Raw genomic sequence first — 22778 nt, 5'->3', positions numbered from 1 at the left:
GTTACCGAAAAGTGCACGGTACTAATGAACGCAAGATGTATTTAGTGGTAACTGAGGCTCAATATAGAACGTCTGTGAATCTGTCAACACCTGAATCCAAACACCTGTGGGTGAGCGTACTTGCGTATATTTGGTTTCTCCACAAAAATATGCAACGGCGAGTGTGAGGAGCCACAGACCTGCCCCTGGACCCGAGACAGACATGATAGGGATCTGAGCCCGACCCCCCCCGGCAAGTCCACCCAAATGCAAACCCCCAGTCAGCAGAAGCACATGCACCCCTCCACAGAAAAACAGACTGAAACCGCCAGCACCAGCCAAGCAGACCCCACGACGCACCACCCCGCCCACCACGGGGGAAAGACATGGGAACAACATCGGCCCAGCAAACCGAAGGGCGCCACAGAAAGGCCACAGCCTGCACCGCAAAGAGGCTACACCCACTCCCGAGACGCAGAACCGCCAACATCCAGGCCAGTCAAGCCAAAATGATAGAGCCAGGACAAGCCGCAGCTCCCCCCGAGCCGACGCCACAGCAACAGCGACACCACACATGCTTCCATACATCCATAGGGACATGGTGAAAACCACCAACCCCAAGCACACACCACCCACCAGACAAGTAAACCCCACGCCAGTATACAGTTGAGAAGATTGATGCAACCGCCAAGCCCAGCAACGCCCACCCCGCAGTACACACACACACACGACAGCCAGAGCACCCCACCACCACAGCACGGCATACAGCGGAGCATAAGCTGATGAATCAGCGGTTTCTGCTTCAACAGGATGAACATAGGTAGGACCATCTGACAGGAAAAATAATCACCACAGTCCAAAGAAATCCTGACATCAGGTCCTTATCTCTTCTCTAGGAAGTGGATTTGATCAGTCTACTGCAACTTTTACCCTTCTTACTGCAACCATGTAGACACACATACACACACACACTTAATTTCCTCACTCTAAACCAGGTGATGAAAACAAGTCTAATTGGCATTTTCTGTAGACTTAAAACTCTTCACTGGATGCGAACTTTGCTGCTGTTACAAGTCGTTACATCATATCACTCGTGCTGTTTCCATTCACCTGCCAAACAAGTCTAATGTGAAAATCTTTCAATGCACCTCCATAAAATCTGTCCATCAGACATAATTTGATCACCTGGTTTGGAGAAAATTATGATTCATCAGACATTTCTGCTTAAACAAGGCTTTAAAAAAAGAGAAGGCAGCAAACATGGATGATGTAATGAAGCCAATTGTTATGCAGACTCATTTCTATTGAAGCAGGAACAGCAGTTAGAACAATATGATAAACTTTAAATCCTATAAAAACACAATAGATCATTGTTATCTAAAAGAATATGTTGGCGACGTTCTTCTCCTGGAACCTGCTACTGTTTGCAGAAAACCTACATTCAGGTTACATTTTATAGGTAAAAACAGGTTCAAAACACACAGGAAATAAGACCACTCACAGTCCATAAGGGCCAAAGTGTGATGGCAAGGTGACCGGGTCAGAACATCTAACATCCTGTAATTCCTGTGTGGTGTTTCCAGTCTGTAGTGGGTGGTCTCCATCAAAAGTGGTCAAAAGAAGGAACACCAGTAAACTGGCAACAGGGCCCAGGCTCATGGATGGACAGAAGGTGGGATCATGTGGTCCAATCCTACAGAAGAGCTTTTGTAACCGTAAGAAGTTCTGGTTCTGAAAAAAAGGTGTCAGAATACATGGTGCACTGACAGCTTGATGTGTAGCTGCAGACCAGTCAGAGGGTCTAAACTGGTCATATCAGCATAAAGCATCCTTCACACATGGATATTTGTAGAAATGATATCAGTTCAGACACATAAGTGCATTTTTCCTCTAGGACTTAATTTAACTTAAATCCCCTCCAGGTTACATTTAGTTTCCTCCAGTAACATGAACTCGTCTTCAGTTAAAACACAAAGACTAATTGTTCCTGCTATAAAATTATAAGAACAGCTTAAATCCAGTTTAAGTCTTAAATTTCAAGGCGTTCTCCTCTCTTGGCCACGATCTCCAGTTGATTGAAAGCTGGAGGGTCAACATCAACAATGACCTCCGGGTTTTCCAGGATTTATAACATTTTCTTTAACTCAAACTCAAGTTGTGGCTCATTTTATTAAGATCTCTTTATTTGTAACTTAAAATAGGCTCAAAGCACAAGAACAGCAGGGTGGGAAATAATTTTGCAGTTTGAACCACCAACATCTGCCTGCTTCTGGATAAAACCGTCCAAGCTGGGATTTAATTTAAGAGACAATTACCATCGATCCCAACTAATCACTGCAGCTAACCTGGTAGGAATGTCCGTTTTACTTTTTGTTTTCATTTTTAAATTCACTTTAGGGTTAAAAACATCTGAATCATTTTCAAAACTCTGTAAAAATATTGCATGAGAAATAAAAAGTGAAGAAACTAATGTACAAATTAAACCAACAAATATTAAAAAGTAACATTACATTTTCCTTAAATAATAAATCTGAGCAGCAATACAGGTTTTTCCTAGTCAGACTCATTGGAGGTGGAAGCCTGAGCACTCGGCCGTTTTTCAGCTGTCACAGCGGCACCATCATGACGTAAACGTCTTATTAGAGAGCAGCAGCAGGAGATAATTAACAGCCTATTTCACTCTGTGAGTCTCTCTGGGACCGACTCGTCTCCGTTTCCTTTCTGGATCCAGATGACAGAGGTGATAAACCCTGCGGAGACTTATGAGGTTGTAATGAGGAGCTAAATGTGCTTCAATAACCCAAACCGCTCGACGACGGCGTTTACAATTAAACAGTCCGAGTTTTCCAGGATTCATAACTCAGATTCAGGATCATCAACAAGTCACTCTCTTCTTAAAGCCTAATAGAACAGGAAAATTTCAATTCATTCAAAGAAATGTGGACACATTTTTAAAATAGTCTGGGAAAAATCAGCTGTATAGACAGATGCATAAAGTTTCAGGGAAGTTTCATTCTTCACCTGTTTCAGGGAGGAGGCTCAACAAAATTGCGGCTGCAGTGACGCGTAACCCCTTTCTTTTCTGAACCAAACCGGCAGCCATTTTCTTCTCCGGCAGTGCAGAGCTGCAGGCGGACCGACGAGGGCCAAATTGGGAAAAAAAACTCCCAAAACCATTCAAACTACATCACTGTGGAGTTGTTTTTAGGTGGTGGTGGGAGGGTGTGTTAACATGCTGCCATGTCAGTCAGACGTGATGAATCGTTATCCACTCATTAGCAGAAAGATGGGTGATAACGACAATACGTCACATAATATGATCGGCTCAGTTGTAGAGCGTCAAGATTTCAAGACTTTAATTATTATGGACAAATTTTTACGGATTCTAAACTCAAGTTTTATTTGTTGAAATTAATTTCATTCGTAAACATATTATTTAATTAACAGAAACACACAGTCCCTTTGCACTCGTGCTCCAACTGCTACAACCTTTCCACATTTCGCTACATCAAAACCATAAGCCTCGTTGTATTTGATTTTATGGACCAACACTAAAGTGGAAACTAAACAAGGTTTTGTTCACATAATGTTTAACAAATAAAGGTTTGCTGTGTCTCTTTGTTCAGCCTCCTCGTTTTTAGGCTTGTCTCAACCATTTGTTCAAGTCTTGCCACAGATTGCATAATTAGACTTGGATGTGGACTTTGACTCCGTTGTAACACACAGATATTCTCTGATCTAAACCAGGGGTGCCAACGCTCAGTTCTCCAGAACTTCCTGGAACTTTTAGATTGATCCCTGCTCTAACACACCTGGAATCAAATGGCTGATTTCCCTTATTGGCATTCAGCTCTGCAGAAGCCTGCTAACGAGACATCTATTGGACTCGGGTGTGTTGCAGAAGGGCTGCATCTAAACGTTGCAGGATAGCAGCTCTCAGGGAATACGGTTTGGTACGCCTGATCTAAACCATCCATTGTATCTCTGGCTGTATGTTTGGGGTCGCTGTACTAATGGAAGGTGAACCTCCACCCAGTCTCAAGTCTTTTGCTGCTTCTAACAGGTTTTCATCCAACATTGTCCTGTTTTTAGCCCCATCTATCTCATCTACTGACCAGCTTCTCTCTCTGCTGAAAAAAAGCATCCCCACAGCATGATGCTGCCACTACCATGTCCGCCAGGTAGATAGTGTGTTCCTCCACACATAGCAGTTTGCAAACAGATTAAAAAGTTCAATCTTGGTCTCGCCTTATCAGAGCATGGAGCTGCATGGTGGTACAGTTGATAGCACTGTTGACTTGCAGAAAGAAGGTCCTGGGTTCAAATCCCGTCCTGGGGTCTTTCTGCATGGGGTTTGCATGTTCTCCCTGTGTATGCGTGGGTTCTCTCTGGGTACTCCAGCATCCTCCACAGTCTCACTAAAGCATGACTGTTCAGTTCTTTGGTCTCTCCATATTGCCCTTCGTGTTCATGGTTGTTGGTCCTGTGTCTCCGTGTTGCCCTGTGATGGACTGTGGACCTGTCCAGAGTGTCCCCCACCTCTCACCCAGTGACCGGGGTGTCTCGGACACCGCTTGCTGACATCTTTTATCTGAACTATCACAATTCAAACTGTCCAATCAGAGGTGAGATGGTTTGCTTAGTTTCAGTTTCGACAGTTTCAGATCTGATTCGAGATGTATTTTTCCTCAGACCCTCAAGTGATTTTGCTTCTCAGGCTCTGATTTAAACTTGAACTGATGCCTCAGAGATGCAAGGTAGCAGCTTGATTTTCATTTATATCAGACCTGCGTTGTACAAAAACGTTTTTTTTTTTTACAAGAAGCCAACTGAAAGCTACAACTTCTGATTATGAGAGAAAAATCAGACCAATGAGATAAGATTTCACCTTCACAGTATAATGATGCTCATTAGGAGTGTAAAGGTACAATAAAATCCCAGTTTAGTACCTTGGTTTTAAAGTCAGAGTTCGGCAAAATGTTTGATACTTTCAATCGACAGAAGTTAAATTTTACTTCTTTAGCAGTGAACAAATTTTCAAACTTGTAAAAAATACTCTTATTTTATTATGTTTTAGAGCTTAACATAGTGGCTAGCAAGAAATGACTGGAGATTTGGTTGGATTATTTCTAATTTATTGATTCCTTATTTAAAATAACCCTAACTTTATCAGGTATTGCCAGTCTGGATAAATTGTACTACAATAACACCTGAAAATGGTCAAGTTGTTGAGGACTTTTTTAATTAGACTGCGCTGATATTTGAGAATAAAAATGCTTACATCACTTTTGGAGTTGTTATATAGACACTCCAGTGTACGGGTTGCCCTGAACGCATCTTAAAACTTCCAGTGTTGAGATTTCGTCTCTCCTCAGGGGGAATGCATTTTAGGCTGGTTGAATGTTGCAAGCAGCAGGATTTGGACCCTGGCAGATTTTACTTCAGCGCCAGTGGTACTCAAGTTCAGCTTGAAGTTGTTTTAGGGGAGTAATTCAGGTATGTGTTGCAAAATTCAAACAAACCTTTGGTTCTGTCTGCCTTTATTTCTCCATCGTCACTGAAGCTAAATGGGAAAACTCAACTTTCCTTGAACATTTGACTATCTACAGCTGAATGTCCCCACTGTTTCATTCGGGTGTCGCGTTTTAGAGTTGCCCTGCAGAGTTCATTGCCAATAAAGGCAACAGATTCTGATACAACTACCTGAAACTGACTCATTAAACCTGCTTCCAAGTCCAACTAGGTATCCTGCCGTTTAACTGCCCTCTGGCTTTACTTTTTTTAGTTTACCCAGAGAGGAAATGAGGTCCATACCAACATTAAGGAACATAATTTCTGTCCAGACTTTAAAGTTGGTTTTCTGAATATTCTGCAGGTCACAAGGAGCGCTGCTGAGACAAATGACATTAATTTACAGTTAAATATTCCCGTTGTCCAGATAAAACGTGGAGGTCATGCTGGAGGTTGGGTTCCTCTTCAGACGAGCATGAATCAGCTGCAACTGGCTGCTCCTGCATTCATCAGCTGATTATTTCTCCAACATAACTTCAAAGTCGGAGGGTGGAGAAGCGGTATAGCAGGTGCTCCATATACAGATGTTTGATTCCCGACCTCCAGACCTTTCCTGCATGTCTTCCCCCCTCCTCTCGCTGCCTATTTCCTGTCTGATTAATGTCAGTGAAGGCCACTCGTACCATTAAAAGCTTAAAACAAGTCAAGTGATTGTGTTTCGTTTGTTTCAGCTTTTCTGATCCAAGAACAGCTCGATCCAACGTAGGTTCGGCTTTTAGATTCACCTTTTTCCCCAGAGATGCACCAACCTCAGCTCCTACAGTTTCAAATTGTTTAATTTTTGGCTGATTTTAGTTTTCATTTTGTATTTTCACCCAATCGGGACTTTTTCCATCTCGAGAAAATTTAAATTATATTGTTCCAGGTTATTGGACAGAGATATTTGTATAGATTCAACCTGTCTGAAAGGAATAGTTTTATGCTTTACTAGTCAGACCATAACTTCCTTTTCACAACCCTGAAAACAACACAAATGACCCATCACCTTAATGTGTCCTTTATGAATACCAGCGTTTCTATTTTTATTTCTTTTCTTACATAATTTACACTCAGCTTCTTACTTCTCATGTAGTTTCTGGCCTCATTCTAAAACACCTTAAAGTAGTGGGGTCCAAAGTGTGCCTGGGGGCCATTTATGGCCCTTGGAATAAATTTGTGTGGCCCCTGGCCACAGTTCAAGAAAGGTACATCTGCATCAGCTCCTTTCGACCTCCAGCAAATGGTGCTAAAGCCGATGCAGACTTTCTGTAATTTTTAGGATGACATTTTCAAAGACAAATTTAAATCTTCTGACGTGGGAAATGTTGGGTACAACACAAAGTTTTTTTTCTGTAATTAGCTTTTTGTTTTTGCTTTCATCATAATATCAGTGAGCAGGCTGCAAACATCTAGCTTTTTACTCAAAAACAGACTTGGTCAGATGCCTTACCTAAACTTGACTAAATTCAGCAAAGGTTTTCAAAGAAAAATTCACATTTTTGTTTCTGGAAATAAACTAAAAACATTTTCCAGACCAACAAAACAGGAAAGATTCTAACCAAAAAGTTGAGAAACGGTACAAATTTTATTTTATTAAGGCAAACATCATAGACTGCTTTCGGGCCTAAAATAATTAGTTATTTTCTAATTAGTTTAATTTAAAAATTGCATTTTTAATTTATCACCAAGCAGGAAAAGAAGATCACAATAAAATTATCATTGGTTTTTAACTAAAAGAAAATTATGAAAATTTTTTTAACTTGCCAATTTTGTCCAAAGATGCAAAACGTTTGTAAACCGCTGTCTTACTGGGAAAAAAATACATTTACAAATGTTAAAACTAAAATGTTACATTTTTGACAGAAAATAAACTTCCACATTTAAGATGTTTCTGATGTAAACTGGCAACCTAATTAGGAATAAAAACCAGACTCTTCCTGCAACAAGCTGATCAGACCAGTGAGACCAATTTGGTCCCCAAACAGTTTTATACTGGATCACAACTTTAAACATTTTTCAATTGTTTTATTTATCTCGTTTTGCCGTTTGTTCAATTATTGGACATTTAGATAAAATATGACAAAGTGAAGGTTGGATGAGGAAACTGCAGCTCGGACTGATTAACCTGCAGAGACCCGGAGGCTCAGATGTTTCGGTCCGGTTGAAATGTTTGGTCTGCTGTGGTAGAGTCAGGCTCCCACTGAGGCTTTAAATAAACTGTTACCTTAAACATTAATCATAACCAGAGCTCATATCTGTGTGTTAAAGTTTATTCCAGCTAAGAAATGCTGAATTTTGAATGGGGGTCTCTAGATGGGGGATGGTTGACCACGTCAAGGGGTCAAAAAGGTTAAAAAGTCATAGTTTAATAAAAATAAAATAAATCACCCCTCCTTATTTACTCACCTGGCGATAAATTTATCTCTGCATTTCTTTTTGCTACTCATACTTTAAAATTTTATAAAGATTGTTTTATTAAGATTATTATTATCATTACTGGTATTACAGCATTTGTGATGTTTTTTTATTTGTTGTCGTTAAAGTTTATTCCTGACTATCAGATTATTTTATTTACCATTTCAATCAATCAACACACATCCTGCTCTGTGCATAGATAATGGACTACTAACAGGATTTAAATATTTATCTTTTTGTCTGTTCACCTTTTTTTTTTTTTTTTATTGGCCTCGTTTGCATTTTTTGCCCCACAAAAATAAAGTTCAGAATATTCTAACTGTGGGAGAAAAGTTACTCTTAAAAATTTGAAAATCATATTCCTAAATGATTTTCAGTTCCCAACTTATTAAATAAAAGCTTTTGTTGCTAGTTAGCAAGTTGTTACTAATCTAAAAAAAAAAAGGCATTTCAGTACAGACTAAGAGAAATTCCTTTAAATCTTACATTTAAATTTGAAACAATTCAAAATATTTTTATTCATCTACTCTGAAACTGTCAAATTAAATCTAATACTATTCTCATTCTTAACAAATACAAAAATTTTCTATAGTCTGCGTTAAAATTCTAACATTTATGGGAGGCCCCTGATGGTTAGTTTGCTTATGCCTTGGGTCGGTTGTGCCTGTATGCATCCCTACTTTAAATCTAATTATTTTTCTCCATTATGGTCAAAATAACAAACAGAGTCAGATCAGTAATTAAAGTTTATCAAATCACATATAAACAGCTAGAGCTGCACCCATAGCTTCAGTTTAATAAATGCTGAATTTAATTTATTCCTTTGCCATTTTGGTTTGTATTGAAAGTGCTGAATTTGCTGGAGAATTGGTTAAAAAAAACTGTTTTTGCTTGCCCAACAATCTGCGGTATTCCTAGCTTTCTTTCATTCCCTGTGCAGCTTTATTTAGGAAAAGAGTTTGATTTATCTTAAACTATGCAGCTTCATTTGGTAAATTTAATGTGCGTTTTAATTAGTACAGTACCATATTTAGAAAAGACCAATTTTAAACTTTTCAAGCCTTTTTGGATTTATTTCTACGTTTTATGAAAAACAGCTCCTTTTATTTCCTACAATAAGTAAGAAGTTCTAAAAGTGTTTAAACCTTAATGCCTTTTAAACTTTTCTTGCATGCAGTTACAAGTTTTAACACTAAACTCCTGAAAAAAAAACCTTCCCAAGTTTCATTTTAAATCTCAAACAACCTTCATTATTGTTTGCCATTGTTGTTTGGGTGGTTAAACTTCCTGGGTTGTTAAATTTGATGGTAACTTCAGTGCAAAGATGGTGAATAGTCTGAGGGCGAACTCTTGTTTTCCTGCCACACACGTTGGTTTTTATTGGATCCATCAGGAGCTTCTCACCCAGTTCCCTGCGGCGGCCTCAGGACATATCTGGAGGTCTCTCTGCTTTGAGGGAACCTAAATGAAGTTAACATTTTTGGGGGTTTTGGGTTGAGGGAAGCGGCGTAGCAGTAACAGAGGACCGTATTATTTCCTTATAATTCTATTTAGTGAGATAGAGTCGAGCCATAACTAAAACATGTTTAATTCGCCCTCAGCCTGAGCAGCCAGTCTGGTGGAGGAAACCAACACAAAGATCTTCAGTCTGCAGAAAAACATGAAGATTTGCAAACACCAGTCAGAGAATCCATCTGCAGGAGAGGAACTCATCAACACTGACTGATCTACACATCTGGTTTCTACAACGTGCACCAAAATTTTTACTTTTGTATTTAGACTGAGATGTGCGTTTTTTACCATTAATTAATCAGAAGAATATGACCAACCAAAACTTCATATATGTTCAAACTTTTGGCAGCAAAACAGGAATCAATGTAATATCAGATTAGGTGATCATAATGTTATGGCTGATCTGAAACACCAAATATACAGCAACTGACGAAAAGAGTTCAACCCCAAGAAGGAATGGTCCAACTCGGGTGTAATTCTGATCCACGTGCAGGCGAGTGACGACTGTGAAATAGACTCAGTGTGCAAAGAGCTGCGATGTCGACTGTAAACACAACACGACAAACTGTGACATCACCACTGCAGCCATGATGTCATCAGGCAGTTACCGGTAGGGGCGGAGGATAAAATGTTATTTTCGAAGCATCGAGATGCAAACACGGACAATTTTGACTCAATGAGCAATCATCAAAACTTGATTATGTTGATGTCCATTAATGGCCTAAAGTTGAACACATAAGGTCAAAGGTCATCTGCACCGCATCATGGGCCCTCTGCACCAAAGGAAAACGGACTTGGACATGAGCCCCTCCATATGCAAGCTGTGAGAGACCAAAAGGAAACACCACTAATTTGAGGAACCTTATTACACGTTTTGACCCAGAGGTGGAGCTAAAACAGCTGATCTTAACTGTGGTGCTAAACTGGAAAGCCATCGAGGTAGCGAGAGCTAGCAAAACTCCCTCTTATCTCTGGGAAGGCGAAGCTACCGTATTTTCCGCACTATAAGGCGCACTTAAAAACCTTTAATTTTTTTTAAAAATGACAGTGCGCCTTGTAATCCGGAGCGCCTTATATATGGATCAATTGGTTAATTGGTTGATCCATACTGGTTGTACACGGCGCTCTGTCAAAATGTTTCAGTACGACTGGTAAACTACAAAGCCGCACCGCTTGCAGCATTACGGCTACCGTAGTCAGGGGTGTCGCCGAAGTAATAGCGGTAAACACCTGTACTGTGCTTACTCCTAGTCCAACACCACTTGTGTGTGTATAACGTTTGAATGTACTGTTGCAGGAATTGCCTGAACTATATGTGATTAGAAGCTCAGTGTGTGGGGTGTATGTTTCGTGTGTGTGTATGGAAGATGTTGACATTACTCCTCCAGACAGAGGTGGCGCTGTGTGCTGCCGTACCTGAGAATCAAGAGTGAAGGAGTGACGTCGGTATTATTGTGTGTGTGGGGTGGGTAGAGACGGCGACCGGAGCAGTGGTGTATGAGTCTGTAAGCCCTGTGTTTTTACGTGCTGCAAAGTCATTAAAAAGAACCCCGAATCTCGTCAACAACTCAGTGTTTTGATGCTGTTTCTTCATGCTCAACTCAGCAACGTATGAGTGAGGGAGTTAACCCCGAGGAAACTAGTAACTTCGGCCCTGGAGAAAGCGTCTCCCCTGTGTCATCAGACTACGGTCAGGGGACAGAAACAGGAAAGGTTAACAGTACTAACGTTTGATTTAGTGCATCAAACTGTTTCTTTTACGTGTTTACTGAATCAGGGAAAAGTTCCCTTTCACGTTTTAACTAACGTTTGATTTCAACTTCAACTTCATAGACTCCAATGCATTCCTAACGTGCGGTTGGCTCTATTCAATAGAATTCTATGTAGAGGAGACCTTACCATGAGAGTGAATGGAGTTATCAGAACGCTGGTTTGTAGTGTATTAATAAAGTTTGACTGACTGTTTTGTTGACATTCTCTTTAGCACAGCTCCATCTAGTGGATGCATAACGCAACCCCAGTCAAACGTTTGACTGCAGTAGCTTCTATTCTATGCGCCTTATAATCCGGTGCGCCCTATATATGAAAACAGTTCTAAAATAGGCCATTCATTGAAGGTGCGCCTTATAATCCGGTGCGCCTTATAGTGCGGAAAATACGGTAATTAAAAAGTTCATTGACATTTTTACTGCAGACGATGTGCAACCATCGAGACTCGTTAAGAATCAGGTCTTTTGTGCTACGGAGCGTTCTTTGGATTTAATATTGAACCTGAGAGGTTTCTCATTAAAACGGTGACCCCTACAGACAACACAAAAACAAAATGCCACCTCCAGGTATGAACAGGTATTGCCACTGAACTTCGTCAATTTTCTTTCTTCTCTTTTTCATTTACTTCCTTTTTTCTTTTCTTAAATTTTTCTGTTTTTCAGTTTTTCCTTCTCTTTCTCTTTCTCTTTCTCTTACGTCACTTTTCTGATGCATGGTTGCTAGCGTTTTGTGCGCTCCGAATTAGATCAGTGAATGAGTCACATGAGTCTATTTAGTGTGTGTGTGTGTGTGTGGGGGGGGGGAGCAGTTGGTACCGTCAGACGCTCCAGAGACTGCCTGAAAAAAACCACTTGTGATGTCACCGCTTTGGTCATTAATTACCTATTAAAGATGTTCTAGCTTCTTTCAAACAGAATCATTTAATAACCCAACAATGGTCTGTAAAGTTACATCCAGACTAAACGCTTCCCTCTGAGTGAAGAGCTACTTCAGTTCAACATTTTAAACACTTTGTAACGTTCTATTATTCAGAATTTTATTTTTACATTTTAATAAAAAATATTCCAATCTTTTAACCTTCAGTTAAAAGGTAAATGATTTTCTAATTTTTAGAACTCAAGTTTATAGAACCAACATCTTTTCTGTTTCTCAGCTGAGCTTTTTACCTCTTGTAGATAAGGGGTCCTTTCCACTGGATGAAGACTCCACCCTGATATCCATGAACCACTTGACCTAATTTGGTTAACCTACCCTTCCTCAGGGTAATCGTGCTATTGCTCCAGTTCCATGTTTTTTTCATATTTTCCCATGTCCCGGGCACGCTTTCGTAATAATCCTGCGGGCATGCCCACCATCACGACGTTCCCCTAAAATATCACGCCCCTCTAACAAAATGGTACCTTCATGGGTCTCACATCTGTGCTCTGGGTTCAGATTCCTGAAGGGATTCAGGCTCAACATCATGGATATGCTGCCACAGCCGTCAGCACACTCCCCTACCCTCCACCCTGAAATGCTGCCACCGAAATAACAAACCACCACGACCTCACTACGGGAGCCTTGAAGCATGACCCTAGGGAATGCTCACACTCCATCATACGACCTTACCAAAACCCTGACAACACCATCTATGTTCTGGCTTCTTAGTTCCAATCATCCAGCGTGAAAGAGCTCTAATAAAGATTTATGTGAACAGAGTTGAATGCTGCCACTGATAAACAAGATTTTGGTTTGTAATATACAAAAATAAAGTAAAACATTTAGTTGAATGTAAACAGCTCTGAATTCTGTCCTTTGACCAGCAGTGGTCCAAACAGTCCAATAGGGGGCTGTTTATTGTAGAGTATTATTCCTTAAGTTTGATGAAAAATTAAAAATAAATTGTTTCACTTTGATGTTTTAAAATATATTTATGACAAGACTGTACTTTTCATGCAAGGCCATCAGACCTGTCAATTTTTTTTATTGTAAAACTGAATAATTAATCACATAAGTCTGATAATTAGCTAACAGGTGTAATCAGTAAAATGTTTTTTTGAAAAAAAAATAAAATAAACATTTTCAAAATCTTTCATCTTTGTGCTCTTAGGTTGTTTTTCTTGTTCTACTCACCTGTGCTACTCTTAGTCACATGTATGTATGGTATGCTGGGAACGGCAGGCATTCACACTGCAAGCAAACCGCTCCAGGGTCCAGATAAACCGTGCCGAGACCGGCAATTGTAACCAGGGTACGATTCTCTGGTCCATTTCAGGGTCCAAGATTGGTTCATGCTGGCGTTATCTGTTCAGGAAACCGGACTCTGGCAAGGTACAAAGCATTCCAAAGGTTTGCTGTGAAAGCAATTCAATATTTTATTATTTTCTGGCATTTTAGAGACCAAATGGTCCTACATAAGTAGATGTATGAATGGAAACAGTTTTTGATATTAAAACACATCCTGTGTCAGTTTGCTTTTTTTAAATCGTTAATATGTTTACAATTATCTTTCTGTTGCCAGAAAGATGTTGACATTAGTGAAATGACTCACTGACAGAATAAATGAGACCAGACTGGATTAAAACAGAAAATAGGAACACTGAAAGCAGGCTTCACTAAACACAAACCACAGACAGGCAGTCAGCTACTTACAGGAACATTTAAATAAAAATCAGGTGGGGAAGCAGCCGGGCCTCCAGCAGAGAGCCGCGCTAAAACCTGAGCCGAGTGGAATTATGAGAGGGGGGAAAAGCTTTCTCATTGTGTCATCTGACCATTTAAAAAAACAGGAATTTTGTTTTGACAGACATTGCTAAAAAAAGCAAAGAGTGTGTGAGATCGGGATTTAGCCCAACAGTTACTGGTTCCCAAAGCGTGGAAACCGATTCAAACATTGACATGGCTAACAGAAACCCTTACGAAGAAATATTCGATATTCATAAGTTTTACTCGTGAATGCATTTCTTTCTTCACTGCCGTTCTGACTCAAAACCACACTGTTTCACTAATGACTTCTCTCTGTTCAGGCTAAATTCTTTTAGCAGGGGTATAAATATTTCACAGCAATTCATTTACCTTTTTTAGAGTTGAACTTTTATTGTGAACACAAACAGGAAAAACATTAAATATTATAGCTGCCTTTAATAGATGGCTTGTGTTTAAACTGATTACAATTAGTCAGTAGGACCAGAAAAAGATTATCTGAGCAAATGGCATTTAGAAATCCAGACAGATTCATGAACTGGTCAACAGGGGAGACTAAAAAGGGTCAGGAAAAGGGCAGCTAACATCTATGCAGACCCAACACATCTTGCAGACAAACTGGTTAGATTTTTACCTTCAGGTCCGCATTACAGACCGCCATTTGCAAAACCCAGAGAACCACAGAGACAGTTTCTTTCCCTTGAATATGTCTCTGATGAACACTTAACAGTTAGAGTTCCTAGATTGATACCACGTATATTTGCAATAATACAACCACGTCTTTCGCTATAATAAAAACACTTTATATATACGCATATTTACAAAACATTTTATTTCCCTTTATATTTCTGGAGTATTTGTCCTCATTGAGAGAGAGAAAGGGGAACCAAAGTCAAATTCCTTGGTGGTGTCCCAAAAACTTGGCAAATAAAGCTGATTCTGCTAAAAAACAAATTAGCCCAATCCTGACGCCAAGTTAATGATTGTTTGGGGAAGTAAAAAAGAACACCCTTGGAAACCCAAGCTTATGCTTATTGGTCAAGAGATCTGATCAATAGAGGTCCACCAATCAGGAAATCCTAGTGGTCCTAGGAGGACGCCTCCAGAAAGTTTTTTAAATGTGCCGCTAATAAGGGTTGCAAACCCCAAAAAAAAAAGATTTCACAGGTTTAATTTATTGAAGAAGTTGGAAGTGTACGTCTTCTTATAAAGCAAAGTTTTTGCCTGGTCCCTCTTGGAAAACAGATTTATAATTTCAATTAGGTTTTACCTGGTTAAATAAAATTAAAAGATTTTTATGTATTAAAAGATGCCTTTCTTGTCTCCCACAAATTTTCATAATTTAAAAGGACAAAATATAATTACATTTTTTTTAAATATGTACACATGGCAAAATCTGGGGGCGGGGCCTGGACTGAGTGACAGATATTCAAAAGGGTCATCATGAAGGACAAAAGAAAGCATATTAATAAATGTGACAAATCATTGAAGCTTTGTCTTTCTTCTTTTAAATACATGAATTAAAAATATTATGCATATTATACATATGACCTTTGTGCAAGACCGGGGGCCACCTGGAGCCACCGGGATGGCTGATTTTCCTAGACACGGTGTCCTTAAAGTCCAACACGCAGACTCCAATTTTCTCAAACTTTGTTACAATTTCTTTATGTTTTAAATATTAAAGAAATACTGGAAAACCTTTGTTTTCATGCAAAAATGAAAGAATAACTTTTTTTAAACAAACAAATTATGAGAAAACTGACGGATCCGTTTCAGCGCATCAGTACTAAAAAGACATGACTCTTTCATCGAGGTTACCAGGTAAACAGCAGAGAATGATGCTGATGTAGATTATCTGTAGCGTGATAATACAGGAGACTGGATGTCTGACACAATCAATGAGGAAGAGGAAAGAAATCAAGAACAAGAAAGAACACCATGATCTAACTTCAGATGTTAACCTTGGATCAAGATCCAAGGACCTCTCTGCTGCTCAGCTTCAAGCAAATAAAGACAAAGATGCAGCTATGGTAGCGATCATATCCACAAACAGAATTATTTTGATTTTTAATCAACGCCTGATCCAGACTCCATCAGTTTGATGGTTTTCCTCCATTTTACAGCCACACTGTGACCTTGTTTATTGTTGGGGCAGGTTGTGAAGACCTTCAACCAAAAAGCTGGGGGCCATTTTGATGCCTAGATGAACATCGCATCCCTAAAAGAAAAAGGGGGCAAGAGGACGGAAAAATGGAGGCAAATGGATGAGTAGAGAAATTAGAAGTGAAGCGGATGGTTTGCATGTTTACTGAAATACAAAAAAGTGTGGAAAAAAAAATGAAAAGAGAATCGTTTACAATTTTTTGCATTTAATGTTCTTAATTACTTTGGTAATCCAATTGCAGCGATCTGAAGGTGTCCAGAGGCAGCAACAAAATAAATAAATTTACACTTTGGATGAGACAAAAAACAAGGTCAGAAAGATTTAATTAACACAATGTAAACATGTATCAGATGAAAGACTGAGTGGTGGCTGCAGCCATCATAGACAGGATAAGAAGTGATCAGTATCGTTTAGATGAAGCTCTTTCTCTTTTTCAATTTAGTAAAATAAACTTTCCCAAAATCAAGCGTTTTTTAGAACAGATTCAAACATTTTACAGTTTAAAAAGCCAAAATGTTGGGAGCAGAAACTATAACTTTTTTATATATATATAAATTCTTGTATGTATACATTTTTTTTATAAGTGGAAACAGATTTCTGTACATGAAGAAAGAAAAGTGGCATTTCTAACCAAAACGTGCCTCAGTTGGAGTCCACAGGAAGCCAGAGAGAAACCATCCAACCTGAGAAGACGACTGCTGCAGCAAGCAAGGCACGAACCAAAAATCACGAAAACACTACGAGCTGCTCAAAGATCAGCACCGACAACCAGCCAATCAGAGTGAGACGCATAGAAAGTATCAAAAAATTTGCCGAAGAGCCAAGGTCAAAGGTCACCAGCAATCAACAGACAAATACTTTGATTTTAAATCAATGTTTATGTCAAAACACTTTCAATCAAATGTATCAGTACGATAAATAATACATCTTTAAATAAGAATTACATGCAGCCATAAAACAAACAGCTTCTGTATCAGTTGGTGTGTTCTAGGCTGCAGAGGTTATTAATTTTTAAAGTGTTTGGAAAAATATTTTATTTGTGCAAACTAGAAACATTTGCAGACAAAAATAGTATGTTTAAAGTCAGTGATAGCTGATTTAAGGTACTTTCTGAAATCTGCGGCTTATTATTTTCCTGTTAACTGTTTGGTTTGCTTGCAAAAGTCAGAAAACAGCAAAGCTGATGGTTTTAGTTTATCTGAATGTATCTGAGCAACAATTTCAGCAAGAAAACGAAGAGCTTCCAGCTCATCAGCAGCTCATCCGGTCCTGATTTGGGTTTTTCTTCGTCAGATTTTAGGCTACAGTTGAGTTTTGCATCATAAAGCCGCTCCGTAACAATAACGGGAGTCACATCAGCTCCTCTAAAAACTTACATCTCACAAAGGTTTCTGTTAAAACAGTGAGTTTAAGTGTCAAAGCAAATTGTTGAGTCGAAAAAAAAATTTCCAATAATTTTTTCCAGTGCATTCCCTGAACGCATCATTTTTGGACATATGGCCGGAGAGGCACCAGAACACTGACCCGGATGAGAAAGCACGGGTTGAATTTAAAAAGCCACTGATTTTTATTTTTTGTTTTTATATTTCTACGTTTGTGTGTCTATCTGCGGGATTTAATCTGCCGCTTTGCTGCTGGTTCACCTGGATTTCAACAATAAAAGGATATTTTTATTCTATTTACTGAAAACTTCTCACTTTTTGAAAGTTGGTTCCCTTCGATCAAATCCAGAAATCTGTCAAAGGCACAAAGACAGCGTCTCATTTCATAGGTCATCGTGTTTTATTCTGGCAAAATCTGGCCTGATTTCCAAATATTTAGAGGAATTAATTCAGTCTTTCAACCATTTAATACTTATATTTTTTCTGATTTTCTGTGCTCACTTTATTCCACTTCAAACAAAACAAGACAATTAAAAACATTTTTATATGTCTATCCTAAAACATTTAGATTGAAATTCAACGTAATCCGGGAGGTTTTAGCCTAAAATTGATAAGAAACGGTGAAAAGAAATTCCACGATTTAATACTTCCGTAAATTTAACCCATAAATGTTGAGGTTTTCCTCAAAATCTTTCAGTTTAATGAAATTAAAACGGTCAAGTCTGTGTTAAGAAAATATTTTAGAAAAATACTGGAGGACATCATCATTGGTTTTGACGCATATTTTTTTTTCCTACACACAAATAAACTCATGAAACCGTTTAAAATTACTAAAATGAAAAAACTCATTCAAAAAAGTATTTTCTTCCTCATGTAGAAAACTGAAAAATAATAAATCTAGTCCCTAAAATGTCAAAAATATATATATATTTTAAATTAAATTCATTTTTCAAAATGATCCAAAACCAAAAAAGTAAAACCTGTAAAAATGTACGACAACATTTTTGTTTTAAGAATTAAAGTCTTTTAAACTATAGAATATTTGATGAGTTTATATTCATTTAAAAACCAAAATAAATTCAAATTCCTCCAAATTTAGTTTTCTGTTTTTCTCCTATTTCAGCAGAAATTTTACTAATTTTTCTTATATGTTCCAGTGAAGTTGCTTTTATCAGAATTACAGAAGCGTTTTTCATGTGTGGAAACATCTCAGACGTAGAAACCACACCTCGAACGTCTCCATTCTTCAGGTTCTGTTGCTGCCGTGATCGCTCAGAGCGGACAGGACGCCAACATCAACATCCCTGCAAACCTAAACGGATCTCTCGGTCATGCTTGAACAGAACCAGTGGCAGAATAGTGTTTTAAAGGAAAAAATCTCTAACCCGAACCTAATCAGCTTGAACCACAGAACCGTCACAGCGGGATGAGAAGGTTCCTAGCCTGAAATTCTCCGTGTGACGTTTAATAGAAAACAGATTTCCTGCTGCAGATTGGTGGTGGCGGAAAATCATTTCTGGGTGTTTAATGAACTTCCATCAGTAATAGATTAACTGATGTTTCCCTTGATACAAATAAATTCATTCTCCTGTGGTTTTTCTGTGGAACTGAGACGTTCACCTGGAGAGATGACAAGGACACAAATGATCAGGCAGCTGGAAACTCAGGATGCTGCTGCTCACATCTGGAGGACCACACACACTCAAACCCTTTATGAGGATGGCGTTTACCAGCTTTTCCTGCTGTAGAACCTCTCAACATCAAACTTTCCCCTCCAGCTTGCTGCTGGACTCATTACATGCTTTTATTTTGAAACAACTGAAAACAAAAAGTAAAAAAATCTGACAAGAGAAAAATTATTTTTCCTTAGTAACACCTTCACATTATAACCCTGCAACACCACAATAATCCGCAAACACCGCCGCCTCCTATTGGACAGCTGGGGAACCAATTGGAGCGACTAACGCGCTGCTGCTAGGCACAGAAAACAGAGAAATCTAAGGATACAGCGGAGGTCAGAGGTCACATACTGATTGCAAATGTTCCAGACAATTGTACACGTTTTTCGCAATCAAAGGAAACTATTTTTTTTTTTTTGCTGAAGCAGCAGGAAACACCTGGAGTCTGAATCGTTTCTCAAACCGACAAACGTGGCTAATATGGACGCCAGTCTTGATGATCCGAATCAAAGTCAAGTTACTGAACAACATGGCCGAAAAATTTACTTAATTTCCCACAAACCATGAAAACGTCCTTAGATGTTCCGCTGAACCAACAGTTCAGACCCAAACACATTCATCTTAACAAACAGCAACAAAAAAGCCGCCCATCTGAAAGGCTGAAACTGGAAAACATTTTATATTTTGACACAAAAAATGAAATTTAACTGACCCAAATAATCTCTGGCACCAGTTTCCTAGAACAGCTCATTATATTTATGTCGATGTTTTAAAAAATGACAAATAGCAAAAAAAGTGCTTGATTTTTCTGAGTCCAATTGATTTTTCTGTAACATTTCTTAAAATTAAAATATTTTAGATTTTTGGATCAAACAAGATGTCACTTTCGACCCATCGAAGCAGCAAGGTCGTTTTTTTCTTCTCGTGGACCAGTGACGCAAAAAAATTGTAATATTGTATGCATTATCAGCCTTCATCAACTAATAGCAAAATTATTTCCAGAAGAGATTATTACAATTTTTCCTGGAAATTCTGGTCAAAATGACCAGAATAATAAGAAAATGTCCTGCGTTGTCCGACCAGCAGCTCAGCACCAAGATTTATCGAGTTATTAACTGATAAGGCGAGAATAACAACTAATTACTGTAAAATTACAACAAAACAAATTAATTTGTCAACTATTCTATGATAAATTGCTTCATTCCTTTTTCTAAGCAAAAAACATTTTACTTTTCCCCAAACTCCGCTTTCGGCCTCAAAAATGCTCGTATTTCAGTATGGATTTAGGAACTCGTGATGCTTGGAAGAGAAGGTCTATCTGGTGTAAGTCTGCATCCTTTGAAAAGTTGCGTGACCTTTAAGGCTGACATTTACTCGAACATGGAGCTGGAAGCTAAAAACAGTCTAAGGAAATAATGTGCAGCAGCATAATATCTGTAATTTCATCGAAATCCCAGAGAAGCTGCGAACTGTTGAGGTTCGTGAAGCTAGTCTGGTTCAACACAAAACAAGATCTTCTTGCTGAAAAGCGGAGCATCTTCACTGATTGTTCTGCTCCTCATGGAGCCCAAACAGGATCAGATGTTTAAATCTCAGCTAAAACACTTTCTGAGCTGCAGTTTCTAACATCTGTAAGTTATTTGCATTAAAAGCTGAGTTTCATGCTCTGCTGCAGGAACCCTGCACCCTCTGATGTACCCTGCAGCTCACGGACCTCTCTGCCTTCATCCTGCTGCAGAAAGTAAAGCTTTTCATTTTCCTGAGCCATGCAGAACCTAATGTTCCACGTTCCAACTGGGTTTATTCTGTGTTTGAGGAAACTTTTCCTCTCCAGTCTAACTCAGGTTTAATACTTCCTTCAGGTTTTTGATAGGATGTGAACTCAGAGCAGATCAGAGGTCTTCAGGTTCACATTCATTATTCAAATCTGGTCCTCCTGAGAGCGCAAAGAAAACTGGGAACAGTTTGGATTGGAGGACCAATCCGGCCTTTCTACGCCTGTCCGGTTCGGGTCTTACCTGGGGTTGGAGCTGTTCCAATAGACCGCGTAGCGGTCGGAGATGAGGCGGTCGTCGGTGACGGCGCAGCAGAGTCGCAGCAGCAGCCCGAGCAGCAGCAGCGGCGGCGGCAGCAGCAGCGGCGGCCGCCTGGAGCGCTCCATGAGCGCCTGCGGCGGAGCGCGCTGCGTCCCGGCGAACATCCGCGTCTTTTCGGTTCAGCTGTGAGCGCGTTGTGAGCCAGAACCAGAACCGAAGCACATGAAAAACCTCTCGGGGTTCGGTGCTCAAAGGTTCTTCAGTCACTTTAAATCCACAGAGATCAATACAAACACTTATTTACAGCAGGTTGGCTTCATTCTGCCGCTTAGAGTTGAACTGGTCATTTCCCAGCAGCCGCGCAGACCATCCATCTCATTCCGCTGCAGGACGCACGGCTTCATGCGTGGGGAGGCAGATCCCTCTCTAAAGTCAACAAAATATTCCAAACATGCATCCAGGAGGACAACTTGCTCCAAAGTTTCATTTTCACTCAGTCAAAACCGGGTCAGAACCGCGTCAATCAGTTCGTCCATGCGTCCTGCTTGCAGCTGGGAACTGAACTCAGTCGCACATTTACGCGCAGGGTCTGGAGCTGAAGCCAGAGCTCGGAGCTCATTCAGGATTTATGTTTGCTCTTATGTAACTGAAGTCTCACCGAGCAGCTCTCCAGAACGACCTTCCTCCAAATTCTCCCTGCCGCTCCGGTTATCTGCAGCCGCTCGGGAAAGTTCAGCTCCTAGCCGTGTTTTTCTGCTCCCTCCGCTCCCAAACTTTTAGAGCTACTACAGGCGGAGCAGAACCGAACCAAACTGAGCGGGTCGGGTCGGGACCGACCCGTGCACACGGGAACAAAGAGAAAAGTTGAGTCGCAGCTGCACGAGGAGCGTTTGATTACCGGCTCAGCTGCAAACTGCTGCTCCCGGTGCGTCCCGGTGGGCGGGGCTTCTGATTCACCAAGCTTGACGCCCCGCCCCCCTCCAATGGCGGAACCTCCTTTGCAAAAATGTGAAAACCTGGAACAGAGGCGGTCCTACCATCCGGAAACACGGGGAACGAGCCCAACCACACTGGATTTTCATACAGAAGTTTTTTAATTTAAGAAAAATGTACTTGAAAAAGCCAGACTTACACTATATAGCCACAAGTATTGGGTTCCAGCACCAAATCAATCAATTATGTTGTGTTCCAATCACTTCCATGGCTGCAGGTGTATAAAGTTTGGTGTGGAGGAACCTGACTGTCCTGCACAGAGTCTTGACCTCAACCATCCTGGACACCTGTGGGATGAATTAGAGCGGAAGCTGCAGTTCTGGTTTTCTTATCTAACAATGAACACACTCATAAACCTTCTGGAAGATGTTTACAGAATAGTTCAAGTTGCCTTTGCCGGGAAGGGGGTCCATCAACAAAATTAACCTTATGGTTTAAAAATAGGATGTCATCAAGGTTCATGTACATGTACATGTAAAAGTAGACAAATAAAAACTTTTGGCATTATTGTGTACATTTATTTTTCAACTATGTCTTTTTTTTTTTAAATAATTTGGATCATGTATGATTTAACCAACATTGGGGGGCAAACTGGATCAACTGGGCCCATCAT

At 39.7% G+C, this 22778-nt stretch overlaps 1 protein-coding gene across 1 annotated transcript in view; it reads right to left on the bottom strand.

The window, feature by feature from the left end:
• Positions 1-22136, bottom strand: part of LOC124873943 (ephrin-A2-like) — a 147378-nt gene extending 125242 nt beyond the window's left edge. The window contains exon 1 of the mRNA XM_047375020.1: positions 21155-22136. Coding sequence (XP_047230976.1) covers positions 21155-21336 — 182 coding nt within the window. The 5' untranslated portion in view covers positions 21337-22136. The remainder of the gene's footprint in view (positions 1-21154) is intronic.
• Positions 22137-22778: the final 642 nt, after the last annotated feature.

The sequence above is a fragment of the Girardinichthys multiradiatus genome, chromosome 9 (genome assembly GCF_021462225.1).
Source record: "Girardinichthys multiradiatus isolate DD_20200921_A chromosome 9, DD_fGirMul_XY1, whole genome shotgun sequence".
NCBI classification, from domain to species: Eukaryota; Metazoa; Chordata; class Actinopteri; order Cyprinodontiformes; family Goodeidae; genus Girardinichthys; species Girardinichthys multiradiatus.
The sequence above is the reverse complement of the archived record's forward strand: the minus strand, read 5'-3'. Positions and strand labels throughout refer to the sequence as shown.